Below are 14,020 nucleotides of genomic sequence, written 5' to 3'. Positions count from 1 at the left end.
GTAGGGGCCTTGCGGGAGGTTTTCGTGACCTAATTGTATGGGGATCTAATTTTCTAGATGTGTCTAACAAAATCCACTGGAGAATTTGCTTTGGCTTTGCAGCAGAGTGGGGAGACTACCACCGGTTCCTGGCCTTTAAAGAGACAGTTTATTGAATTATTCAACTCTCTTTTATTGCTTCAGATGGGCAGCTCTCAAAAGAGGCACAAACAATTGAAGGATGGATACCATGACATATGTTAAAAGCGTGTTGAAAGGAAAATAAGGTATTCGCTTTGTTTTCATGGTGATTAATTGTATAAGAAAATTACCTTTAAGGAGAAGCTCTTAAGTTTTAAATAATATTAGGGTAACTTGATTTTATGATAGGCTTCAACTTGTAAAATTATTTATTACAAAAATCCTATTATTGCTGTACCTACGAAATATGCTCTTTGCTAATTATGGTCTTAATCTGAAGATAGAAATCTTGAGTTTTTAGTAGTGTTAATTCGTATTTGAGTGGATAATGTTACTAGGTCATTTGTTCAAAATGATAAAATAACCACAGTGAAAAAAATCCTTGAATTTGTAATTTAGTGTTACAGGTGAAATTGAATAGTTGCTTACTTCTACAGTATTTTAGACTTGTAGGCTAATTTCACCTTATATTTAAAGCAGCTTGCTTATTAAACACCTAGTGTATTTCGAGAGGCAGAGTTGCACAGTTGCTTCACTGGTAGCCTAGCCATTTGAGCCTCCAGCCTCTACTGAGTCAGGTGCTGTATTACTCATACCCTTTAGTGACATGCCAGAAATTGTCGAGGAATAGTTTATTTCATGTGCAGAACACCCAGATTAGCTCTTAACAGCAAACCTGGTCCTACCCTGGAAAACTCTAATCAAGGATTGGGGATGAGATTTGGGCATCTGGATTTTTAAAAATATCCTTAAGTGAGTTTGAGAACCATTGCTTTAGTGTGACTTACTGAATAGATGTATTTAAGAAATTCTAAAATATTTATGAAACAAACATCTTTCTCTCTTGATTTCCTTGTAATTTAAAAGTGAGCTGCTCAGGAGTGACATTTAAATATAATCCAAAAATAGCGTTTTCTTAGGCAAAGTCAGGAAGTTTCACTGGCATTCTGAAACTCCTGGGACTAACCATTCCAGGCTTAAGGATGAGGCTTGTATGGGGAGATACAAAGTGCTCTGATGCACTTTCACAATCCTTGAGCCATACATGATGTCTTGTTTCCTGTTGGGTTTCAAAGTCTTCCTGGTAGACTTTAATAAGAGACCACCTCCCAGTCTGTTCAGTAGATATTAATTAGGCTAAATGATTTTCACCTCAACAAAGTGCAGTGGGGGATAATATTACATTCATGAGCCTTATTTTGGAAAGAATACCTTGCTGAAAACAAATGTAAATTATATCATCCCAGTATCCCTTTGCTCATTAAGTGAAGAATGTGCATAATTCAAGCCTAAAATTTGTAATTAATGTGAAGTACCCAGATACTGAAACATAAATGAGGACTTCTGGATCAACTTTTCCAGATCGTCAACATGGTCAAAAATGAGATAATCACTATGGTATTCAGGCATGAGCATTGTGTGGTAAACCCAAATCCAGTCTGACTTAATGGCTTTAGGCAAAGAAGTAAGTGCCAATTGTGTTGTATTTCCTAGAAGCTGTTTTTCATTTTATATGTAAGGTTCTCACTGCAAGATTTGGCAAATACAGTATTTGGGTAGGGGACAACATTTAAAAATTAAGAAAAACTGCAAGTTAAAAATACAAAGCCAAATGTGGTCCATGACTTAACACCTTGAATGTTGTTTGAACAGAAAGCCAGGAATCTCAGGATGAATCAGTCTAGATCGAGATCAGATGGTGGCAGTGAAGAAACCTTATCTCAAGACCATAATCATCATGAAAATGAGAGAAGATGGCAGCAAGAGCGTCTCCACAGAGAAGAGGCCTATTATCAGTTTATTAATGAACTCAATGATGAAGATTATCGGCTTATGAGAGACCATAATCTTTTAGGCACCCCTGGTAAGAGATGGGTAAAAAAGGAAACACCCTTTTTTCATAATTTGGAGGGAAGGATTTCAAGATAAGGAGAATTGGTATTCTTTTTCCCTGCTTCTCTTTATGAAAATATAGTATATTGTTTTTGTGAGTTTAAGAACTTTTTAGTATAATAAAGTAGAAAATCACTGGCTTCTGTATTTTATAAGGTGAAAATAGGGGACATGGAGCATTATTATACAAATGCCAAACTAAGAAACAGGTTAATGTACATAATGGTGTTAAGTATTTACATATATGGTCCTATTTGTAATTTTTATACAAATAAAATATGACTTAAAACCCAATTTGAACTCATTTGGGGTATTATAATTTATTTATTCAGCTGAATTAATAGCTCCCCCCAAAGCCCAATGTGTTCCATAAAGTTTTTACAAATGAACTAATGGAAATTTGTATGTTTATATATTGTGTGTTTGTATATTGATGACCCATATAATGAAGTAATGGGGATAAAATTCAAGTAAATATTTGAAGTTTTCTCTATAAATGCTCCCTTAATTTCTTTTTAACTGACAAAAATCCACAGTTATAGCTTATAGATTCCTAAGTGTATCAACTGGCAGCACTTTACCAACTATTCAAATTAAATCTTATTTTAATACTTTTTAATAAAAGATTAATAAATGAAGCACAACCGAATTGATGCACATTTGTCCCAGTTGAATATTTTTAACTGTCTTCAATTTACAGAACATATGAAAGTAATAAGACATTTGTCTTCTATAGGTTACTAAAGATTAGTCTTACCCTTCATGAGGTCTCATAAAACTTAATTCAGAATTCTTAAATGAGCAGTTTTTCATTGTTTTAGGAGAAATAACATCAGAAGAACTGCAACAGCGGTTAGATGGCGTCAAGGAACAACTAGCATCTCAGCCTGACTTCAGAGATGGAACGAATTACAGAGGTACTATGGAGTCCTTTCCATAAGGAACAGGCTTGATTGGAGCACTTGCAGAAATGAAATTCTTAGACCTTATATAGTATGTTTGTCTTCAATTTTTTCCAGTTTTAATGTGATACTCATTCAGATAATATGTATATGTGTGGTAAAGCAGTATGGTTAAGCAGTATAGGACAGAGGAATGAATGCAAAGATGTCTTAAACACACAGATTGCCTTCAGAGAGCTTTATGTAATAATATACAATTAAGTTAATTCCCAGCATGCTTCTTTTTAATCGTGGAATGTACACGTTACTTTTTCTAAAGTGACATTACTCAGCTTCTAAAAATTTATATACAGAACCGTGTAAGTTAGGAACCGTGTAAGTTAGGAAACCTGTTTTTGTTTCTTTGTTCTGTTTGATGGTTTACATATAAAAAGTTCTTATAAGGAAAGTACTGTAAAAGAACTTCAAACTAAATGAAGTACGTAGAGTTAAAAGGAAAAGCCACTTTTGTGTTCCTCTTAACCAGTTCTACTTCCCTCCTCAGAGGTATTTATTAATAGTTTCACATATTATATCAAAATCATTGTATTAGTTACCATGAAGTCTATAGAAAAACCCCAAAATGCAATGGCTCAATAAGCTAGAAGTTTCTTACATACATTAACAGTCCAGGGAAGGAAATCCTCTTGGAACCCACTCAGCTAACTGAATGGTTCTACAACTGTGCTGTTCAGTACAGTAGCTGCTAGCCACATGTGACTATTTAAATGGAAATTAATTAAAATTAAATAAAATTTAAAATTTAGCTCGTCATTCATACTAGCCACATTCAGGTGCTTAATAGTCACATTTGGCTAGTGGCTTCTGTATTGGACAGCACAAATACAGAACATACTCATTACTTCAGAAAGTTTTATGGGGCATCACTGCTCCAGGGTACCATTTGTATGATCAAGGTAAGTCGCAACCATATCTAGGTTCTAGCTGGTAGGAAGGAGGTCCACGCACTAGCCTGAGAGTAGGATGTATCGCTTACTCTCCCATTCCATTCATGAGAACTTAGTCTCATGGCCATACCTAACTGCCAGGCTGTCCACGAGCCAATTTCCGATGCTTTTACAATGGAAGAAGAGTAGGGTAGCTTTGAGTAGGTACTTGGCAAACTCTTTCACATGCACCATCATCACTACACTTAATCAAATGTTAATCAAAGAAGGAAGTAGCGTTTAAAATAATTCATGTTCACCTGCCTTTTACTCATTCTTTTTCCAAACAAATGGGAAGTGGACATTAACACATTTTATTCTTTGTGTTTAGATATGTAAGTTGTACTATATAGATGCAATAATTAATACTGATCTTTTGAATATGTTTCAGTGGCAAATGTACTCATCAAATATAAAATAGCTCATCATCTCTGGAATATGGCTCAGTTGCTGTTTATTTTATTGGCATCAACAGCTGATTAATAGCTTCAACTTAAGCATTTAAAAAAGTCTTACGAGAGAGATTGCAGGAATGAAATGAAATCAGAATGATGTCATATAATAGCTATTTTATTTATTTATTTATTTATTTATTTATTGAGACGGAGTCCTGCTCTGTCACCCAGGCTGTGGTACAGTGGCACAATCTTGGCTCACTGCAACCTCTGCCTCCTGGGTTCAAGCAATTCTCCTGCCTCAGCCTCCTGAGTAGCTGGGATTACAGGCGCACGCCACCATGCCTGGCTAATTTCTTTATATTTTTAGTAGAAACGAGTTTTTACCATGTCGGTCAGGCTGGTCTCGAACTCCTGACTTCTTGATCCACCTGCCTCAGCCTCCCAAAGTGCTGGGATTACAGATGTGAGCCACCGCGCCCGGCCTATAATAGCTATTTTTGAGTAGAACAAACTAAAGTTGAAGTTTGTGTAGTTAATGTGTTGATGCTTTTATTAAGTTTTGTACTTTATATAATCTCTACTGGTTATAAATGGAAAATTTAAGCTTGGCACAGTGGCAGTATCTTAGTCAAAGAAGTTTATGGGCAACACATTTATTTCTAAATTGATTAATTGAGCAATATTAATCGAAAGTCTGATTTATACTAGATACTGCTGTAGAGGCTGGAGATGTAGCAGTGACTAAAACTACAAAAATCTTTGTTTTCCTGGAGCTTACGTTCTAAATGAATAGAAAATGTATTTTATTATGTATAACAGCTAACATTTATGGGGTGGCTTTTTATGTGCCAGATATTATGCTAATTATGTTATATAGAGCATCTTATTTTATCCTCAGGATAACCCTATGAGATTGATTTTATTATTATCTCCAGTTTATAGACAGGGATCAGCCATAGAGACCTTAAGTAACTTGCCTGGTTTCTCAGCTTCACACAAAGACAAGTACAGTAATGTGGTTTTAATGTTACATTCAGAGACTCGCATTTCTTGATGTGTGCATTTTTGGCAGCACCTGAGAAATAGGAAAAATTTCTAAGATCACAGAAATACCTCGTTGCAAAAATGACTGAGTTGGCTTTTCCAGAAAGATTCCACAAATACAGGACAAATTTTACATAAAGTTTGTCTTTGTATTTTATTGATATTACATATTGATAAAGCAATTTAAATGTAAAATTTTGGTAGTGGATATGTTTCTCATTTGCCTTAGTATTTTGCTAGTAATGGGCAGATAGAAAGTAAGAATGAGGATTTCTCCATAGCGTTGCATAAATAGTATTTAAAGCTTTGTAACTATGTAAATAGTAATTTAATTTTTATAATATGCTTATAGTAGATATACTTTTTTTTTAGAAAGTTGTCTTTTTGCCATCTTTCATTAAAATCCAGATATTCTTTAATTTATTACAAACTTTGTTTTTCTTACAAGTTTTCAATAAAGCTGTAAGGTGTGTCTTAGGAATTGATCTTAAGTTGATTTGCTTTGCTTTCTAGACTCAGAAGTCCCTAGAGAAAGTTCACATGAAGATTCTCTTCTAGAATGGTTGAACACCTTTCGGCGCACAGGAAATGCAACTCGAAGTGGACAAAATGGGAACCAAACTTGGAGAGCTGTGAGTCGAACAAACCCGAACAGTGGAGAGTTTCGGTTTAGTTTGGAAATCCACGTAAATCATGAAAATAGAGGATTTGAAATTCATGGAGAAGATTATACAGACATTCCACTTTCAGATAGTAACAGAGATCATACTGCAAATAGGCAACAAAGGTCAACTAGTCCTGTGGCTAGGCGAACAAGAAGCCAAACCTCAGTGAATTTCAATGGTAGTAGTTCCAACATTCCAAGGACTAGGCTTGCTTCAAGGGGGCAAAATCCAGCTGAAGGATCTTTCTCAACATTGGGAAGGTTAAGAAATGGAATTGGGGGAGCAGCTGGCATTCCTCGAGCTAACGCTTCACGCACTAATTTCAGTAGTCACACAAACCAATCAGGTGGTAGTGAACTCAGGCAAAGGGAGGGGCAACGGTTTGGAGCAGCACATGTTTGGGAAAATGGGGCTAGAAGTAATGTTACAGTGAGGAATACAAACCAAAGATTAGAGCCAATAAGATTGCGATCTACTTTCAATAGTCGAAGCCGTTCACCAATTCAGAGACAGAGTGGCACTGTTTATCATAATTCCCAAAGGGAAAGTAGACCAGTACAGCAAACCACTAGAAGATCTGTTAGGAGGAGAGGTAGAACTCGAGTCTTTTTAGAGCAAGATAGAGAACGAGAACGCAGAGGTACTGCATATACCCCATTCTCTAATTCAAGGCTTGTGTCAAGAATAACAGTAGAAGAAGGAGAAGAATCCAGCAGATCCTCAACTGCTGTACGACGACATCCAACAATCACACTGGACCTTCAAGTGAGAAGGATCCGTCCTGGAGAAAATAGAGATCGGGATAGTATTGCAAATAGAACTCGATCCAGAGTAGGGCTAGCAGAAAATACAGTCACTATTGAAAGCAATAGTGGGGGCTTTCGCCGAACCATTTCTCGTTTAGAGCGGTCAGGTATTCGAACCTATGTTAGTACCATAACAGTTCCTCTTCGTAGGATTTCTGAGAATGAGCTTGTTGAGCCATCATCAGTGGCTCTTCGGTCAATTTTAAGGCAGATCATGACTGGGTTTGGAGAACTGAGTTCTCTAATGGAGGCTGATTCTGAGTCAGAGCTTCAGAGAAATGGCCAGCATTTACCAGATATGCACTCAGAACTGAGTAACTTAGGTACAGTTAACAACAGGAGCCAGCACAGGGAAGGTTCCTCTCAAGACAGGCAGGCCCAAGGAGACAGCACTGAAATGCATGGTGAAAACGAGACCACCCAGCCTCATACTCGAAACAGTGACAATAGGGGTGGCAGGCAGTTGCGAGATTCAAACAATTTAGTTGAAACTGGAACACTACCTATTCTTCACCTTGCTCACTTTTTTTTACTAAATGAAAGTGATGATGATGATCGAATACGTGGTTTAACCAAGGAGCAGATTGACAATCTTTCCACCCGGCACTATGAGCATAACAGTATTGATAGTGAACTAGGTAAAATCTGTAGTGTTTGTATCAGTGACTACGTAACTGGAAACAAGCTCAGGCAATTACCTTGCATGCATGAATTTCACATTCATTGTATTGACCGATGGCTCTCAGAGAATTGCACTTGTCCGATCTGTCGGCAGCCTGTTTTAGGGTCCAACATAGCAAACAATGGGTAAGGTGATGGGATCTACTCAAATACCGTTTTTTAGTAGAACTGAATGTTCAAGCATTGTTTTGCTGAGTTATTTGTGATTAGCTAACCAGGATGAAAAATAACAGATTATATATAGTTTGAACTATTTTTTGTGTGCTTTTTTAAACTTGTTAAAAAGAAATTTATATAAAATTTAAAATACAAATGTTAAATTATCCAGAAATACAGAATAGTTAATATTGCTAGAACCAAATAACCTCTAAAATGTTTTTATTTTGGTAATTTTGTCATGCTAAGCACTTTTGTATCTGCACAATTCAGTAGGTTAAGACTCAATCTTCTTTTTCTTAATAGTACAGCAGACTTTAGTTTCAAGTTTCATAGGCTTAGTACTTATATCTAGACATTTGTGTCTAAATAAGCTTTTCATTAACTTTTTATTTTAAGGACAGTATCTTTTCATGAAAGAGTATTTGGCTGAATGTTTGCTATATATATGTTACTTGAAATGTTAAATTTAATATGCAGCATACCATAGGTGTATATATAGGTATATAATTTTAAGGTTAAAATATTCAGTCTACAAGTTTGGTTCTTATTTAAGCTTTTGGGCTAATACTGCATATGGCACAATGTTTAATATTGGCAAGTTCATCTCAGAGAAAGGGGATTCAGATATAATTTTAAAGTAGAGATAATTTACTGAAGCGTCTCTGACAATCTAACTTATTAGACAGCAAGCAATATGTAATACTGAAAAAGTATTCAGAAATGGAAAATTTAGATCATATAGGTTATTTAACTTGTGTTCAGCCTTTCTGTAACTTTTTTGAAAGTGCAAACAATTCTTTGGATTATTAAATAAGGTATACAGTATGCATGGTTTCTCAAATTTAGTTTTAAAATCTAAAAGTCTATAAAGAATCAGATGCATAGATAATATGTTAAGTTCACTTGGAGGCTAAAAATCTCCAATGAAAACAAAAGAAAAATCTTTAAGAGAATGTAGAGTTTATATAAACACAAAGTGCGCATTGAAGATCTGTTTCTACCAATAAACATTAAAACAAAGACTGTATGTGAACTATTTTTTTCTGTTGTTCCACTGTGGTTTATTCACCCCCCACTAATATTTCATACTAGATGCCAGGCAGTGTTATAGGATAGAGTATTTCCCAGACGACAGATAAAAGTCCCTGGCTTCATGGAAAAGACATATTTGCTCTTAGAAACTGAAAATCAATTGATTAAGTGAATTATTATTCTTACTTTCATATTTGTTTATTAATATATGACAGGGTTTTCTTGTGGTGATACTGCTTGGGCAAAATCACAAGACCAGTACTTAGGCCAGATTCTGTGAGATTTAGAAATATCTCCACATTTAATTTTCCTTTCTGACTGGTGACTGTGTTCAATTCATTAGGTTAGATGCATGCCCAGGAATGTTAAGGAGTGCATTTAACGCATGGAGTAAAAGGTTTTCATAAAAGTTGTGACTTTATTTGGAGTAAATTATTTATGTAGGTCAGTTTGAGGATCTAAGACTGGGAAGGTTGATTTCAATCAGATTTGAAGGCTTTTCATAGCAAACTAAGGACTTTTTATCTTACCTTATAGAGATGTTAGATGTCTCTTGATTGTAGTGGCATAGGGTAGGATCATTTTTCATGGCCCAGGAGGATGGGTCTACTACAGCATATAGAACACAATGGAATGGAGAGAGATGGGAAGCAAAGAAACCAATAAGAGAACTATTGTGATAAAAGACATCATTATTTTTATTACCAGTTGTCATCACTTATCTAACCTAGAATGGTGGCAATGAAACTGAAAGGAAAGAGAAGGTTGTAAAAATATTGGTTTTTTAAAAAAGACGTTTGGTCTCTAGTTTAGTATGAAGAGGTGGAAGAGAGAATCACCTAGGTGGAGGAGGGAGAGCTAGCACAAATTAGTTACAAGGTATGCCAATTTAAACATCTTGAACATAGCTTAATTCATACATCTCACTTATTTTAGTGTTACAATTTGCCCCCAGTATGAGAGACTAAATCCAGCGTTTTTATTTTTATTTTTATTTTTTTTTGAGACAGAGTCTCACTCTGTTGCCCAGGCTTGAGTGCAGTGGTGTGATCTCGGCTCATTGCAACCTCTGCCTCCCGGGTTCAAGCAATTCTCCTGCCTCAGCCTCTGGAGTAGCAGGGACTACAGACGTGCGCCACCATGCCCGGCGAATTTTTTGTATTTTTAGTAGAGACAGGGTTTCACCATGTTGGCCAGGCTGGTCTGGAACTCCTGACCTCCTGATCTGCCCACCTTGACCTCCCAAAGTGCTGGGATTATAGGCATGAGCCACCACGCCTGGTCCATTTATTTCTTCTATGGGATATTCCTCAGGAAGTTCTACCTCCCTGGGCCTGATGCAAAAGGAAAATTAGGAGGAGGACAAAGGAAGGGGGGAATGAAAAAAGTAAGGATACAGAAAAAGGCATATTGATTGACTTAGTCCTTTGCAAGACATGATAATGTTACTAGCATGGAAAGAAATCCCATATAGGCATTTGAAAGAGAAGTAGATTGTGTTTTGTATGGAAAATTCCCTGAAGGCAGCAGTACAGCTTAATGAATTTTGTAAATTGATAACCCAGTTGGGAATAAAAAAGGATATTCTTTAATATTTTCATTCATTTCCCAATAAACAAGGCTGATGACAAATACAAAGGCCCACTAATCTATTTATAGCTTCTATTTCACAATGATTATACCCTTTGTGATTCCAATATAGAGAAGAACAAATAGTTAGAAATTCTTCATTTGAATATTACGTTCCATGTCAGGTCCGTAGAGCTTGTTCTTTGTAGTGTGGCTGTCTGGCAAACTTCTATTTCTAGATTGCCAGCTTCCAGCCGCCCTCTCACATAGTTACATCCTTTTACCCTGTTTTCTCCTTTCCTAGGTTTTTTTAGTTTCAGCCAGCATTATGACCCTTACTTAATTATCACTCTTACGAGGTTATTTTCCTTTCAGTATTTAACATGAATTCATAATTTAAACCTCTGAAGCTCTCCTTTAAGTATTTTTGCTACCTAACTTAGTAATTGGCAGAGTTTGGGGAGTCAATCACATGGCTATTTGCCTCCAAACCTCCTGCTTTTCCTGCTATGCTGCATTCTGGAGAAGTAGAAATACCTTGGGAAGTTTTCAGTCTAATTTAATTCCTCCTAAAGATATTTTTCTAATTTTACAACTTTGTTCTATCATATGTCTGATTACCCTAATTTCCATATGCAAATACATCCTTCTGTCTCATGAATGGAGGAGAAGGGTTGCCCCTAAAAGATATAATAGAATCTGTATTATAAAGATGAATTCAAGAAAGAGATGAATGAGGCATCTGAAGATGCTGCATTAAGGGACAGAGTTGACAAGCTCAGTCTGAGGCATTTTCATGTATATCACTCCCAGACAAGAACATCTAATGAACTTTTAATCTTCCTGAATCTCTCCATCGGAATAATCTGTGGCCAGGGGAGGAGAAACTAGAAATAGCACTTTACGTGAAAGCCAGGGTGTTAATTCCCTTTGCAGTAGTAGGTAGCTCACTTGGGGTCTCAGTCCTGTGCAACACTGGAAATCAGAGAGCTGGCGTATCTGTATTAGGAGATGATTTCCCAGGAAGCCAGATTCATCTATCGTTGAGAACATCATCCCACGTTTCAAAAGATGATGATGGCTGTCAGTGGTGATTTTTTCTTTAGTCTCTAGAGACAGATTGCGAGTTATTTTCAGTGAGTATGAGTGTGTTAGTCCCTGAATATATTTGCCCTTTTGATCATTGGAGATCCATAATTTCAGCAAGTTTTGTTTGAGTATTAAATCTCTGAAGACTCTGAGTTGGCCCCTATATATTTTTTATTCCTTTTTAAAAATAACTTCACGTTTCTTCTGGAAAATAATGACTTTCAGACATATTTTTCCTCTATTGTGTTAATGTCTCATTTGAAGATGGAGTAATTGCTTGGCTGCCCAGTATATATATATATATATATATATCAATCACATCTTCTCACACATTTAATTGTAAAAATGCTCCTACTTAATCCTAATCCAGCCACCTTCTGTGCAATTCCAAATGTGCTCACCTTCTCCCCACTGGGTAACAATCCAAAATCACATACAGCTTCTGTACTGTGAAGTGACAGAATTTAGCCCTTCTGAGTTCAGGTTTTCTAGGTAGTGTCAATTCCTCCATTAGCTTGGATCTGATCAGGTTTGTGACTTCTCACCATTCTGCAGATTATGGCATAAATGATAAAAGTAGCTTCTCCTGCCTACCCGATACAGTGAAATGGAATAAAAATCAAACGAAAAACGGGGAAAGAAGTGCCATACATTGATTACTGGTACAGATTATATAATAGCATATCTCACTGAGCAAGCTTAGCAGGATGAATGATAGAAACAATGAGTCTCATGAGCATTCTCTTTGTTGCCTCACTTCTCTGGATGTAGAATAAATTGTTGGGGCCACCTTCAGAAAAGGCACCAAGGGAGGATTTCCTACTGGTGCTTGTGGTGGTGATGGCAGGCAGGTGTTTGAGGAGATGCTAGTGAATGGCTTTGATCTTAGCACTTCAATGTTGGGGCTTGGTTCAGGGTCTACCATAATGCTAGACAGTCACAGGTCTCTGTACAACAGGCTAGGGACTTTTTGACAATACACTTTCCTTAAACTGTAACTAGTTTCTTAACAATTTTATTTAGGATCTTGTATCCAATGCCAGAAATCTTGTACTGTTCTCAATTTGCTAAAGGAATAGACATGGTCCTCACAACCTTTAGGTCTTTGTTTGTTCTTTTTTAGCATTTTGTCAAGAGGATCTCTCTATGACTCTAACTCTTAGCCACATAGAGTTTGCCTCTGGAATAGTTAGGAGTCTTTCTTTAATCTTCCCTTGAATGTCACCCTTGTCCTTTCATTGCATTTCAGACCAGTGCATTTTACGATAGAAGGCATCTTCATTTTTATCTGTAGGATCGAGCAGCATGACCTTCTTTACTCCAACCAATTGGGATCAGATTATGTGGCCAGTCCATTGCAACCATGTAGCTTGGGAGGGGTCCACTTAGGTTTTATTCCCAGCACTGAATGACTAGGTGTTCCTGATAAATCTCTGTGTTGGGGGTCTCCAAGACCACCTCCAAATTTAGTGATTCACTAAAAGAACTCATAGGAATCTGCATATAGTTATGTTCACAGCTAAGATTTATTACAGGGAAAAGATATTAGCACAGTCAGCAGAGGAGAAAGGTGCATGGGACAAAGTCTAGAGAAATCCAGGTAAGCTTCCAAGAGTCCTGTTCCAGCAGTTACACAAGACACACTTACTTCCTCCAGCATCAAACTGTGGCTACGTGAGAGAAGTGTTGTCTACCAGAAAAGCTTGTGACAGACTCAGTGCCCAAAGTTTTACCGGGGGCTGGTCATGCAGGCACCCTCTGCCTAGCACATACCAAAATTCCAGACTCCCAGGAGGAAAGCAGGTGTTCAGTGTAAATCTATATTGTTTGCACAAACAGTTTAGGCACAGTGGTTCACCCTTCTCCGGGAATAGTGAGAATATTCCCCCAATCCAGTTCCTAGCTGCCAGCTAAGAGCCAACCTTGCAAACAGGCCTTTCTAGGGCCAGCCTGAGGCCTACCATATAAATTCTTTTCTGCATACACCTAAATCTTCCTCTCCATTCCAGCACATTCTCCTAAATTCTAGGACCACATTTGTGATTGCCTTAGTTAATGTCTGCTAGGTTGTCCCTTTGGAACCTCAAATTCAGCATATTTGGACTGGAAGTAATCATCTTCCCTACAATGGTTTCTCGTCATCTTTTTCCTAGCACAGCCAATGTGTCTACCATGCACCAGTTCAAGCCAGGCAGAAAAGTCTGCTCTGCATCCGTGTGGAGGCCAGGTGGGACTGCCTTAGCTGGCATGGGTCCAAGGGGCCAGAATGGGTAGCAGGAGTGCCCCATATTCATGGCACTGGTGTAGTCAAGGGTCAAGTATGAAACTGTGACCAAGACACTGATAAGCCTTATAGGTTGAGAACTCAGTTTAAATAGGATGTTGTCAGAACAGGAGGGCTTGGAGATGAAGCCAAAAGTTCAGACCAGCAGTTTCCCATATCTGAGCTGGCCGGCTGCTTTGATGTGGTGTGTGTTTGATGGCTAGTCAAGCACTAAAGGGCTAAGAAGGGAACAAATAGGAACCCAGACTTCTTCCTCATTCCTCCTACCCAATGAATCAACTTGCATCCTTCGGAATACTTGTTATTTTCATTTTTATTGTCTTAGGGTTGTC

At 37.3% G+C, this 14,020-nt stretch overlaps 1 protein-coding gene across 26 annotated transcripts in view; it reads left to right on the top strand.

Annotated features, from left to right (window-relative positions):
* The window catches only part of RNF6 (ring finger protein 6), a 140,234-nt gene that overhangs the window by 1,701 nt on the left and 124,513 nt on the right, over positions 1–14,020 (top strand). For 17 of the 26 annotated variants that reach the window (XR_010136647.1, XR_008512510.2, XR_008512511.2 and 14 more), the window contains exons 2-5: positions 184–266; positions 1,834–2,044; positions 2,895–2,990; positions 5,917–6,035. Coding sequence is in view for 15 of the 26 variants with exons in the window: in XM_054528729.2 (XP_054384704.2) it covers positions 1,852–2,044; positions 2,895–2,990; positions 5,917–6,035 (408 nt within the window). In the remaining 11 variants the exon portion in view is untranslated. 26 annotated transcript variants of the gene reach the window in all.

Source organism: Pongo abelii, chromosome 14, assembly GCF_028885655.2.
Source record: "Pongo abelii isolate AG06213 chromosome 14, NHGRI_mPonAbe1-v2.0_pri, whole genome shotgun sequence".
NCBI lineage: Eukaryota > Metazoa > Chordata > Mammalia > Primates > Hominidae > Pongo > Pongo abelii.
Note: the sequence above shows the minus strand (reverse complement) of the source record. Positions and strands in the feature narration are given on the sequence as shown.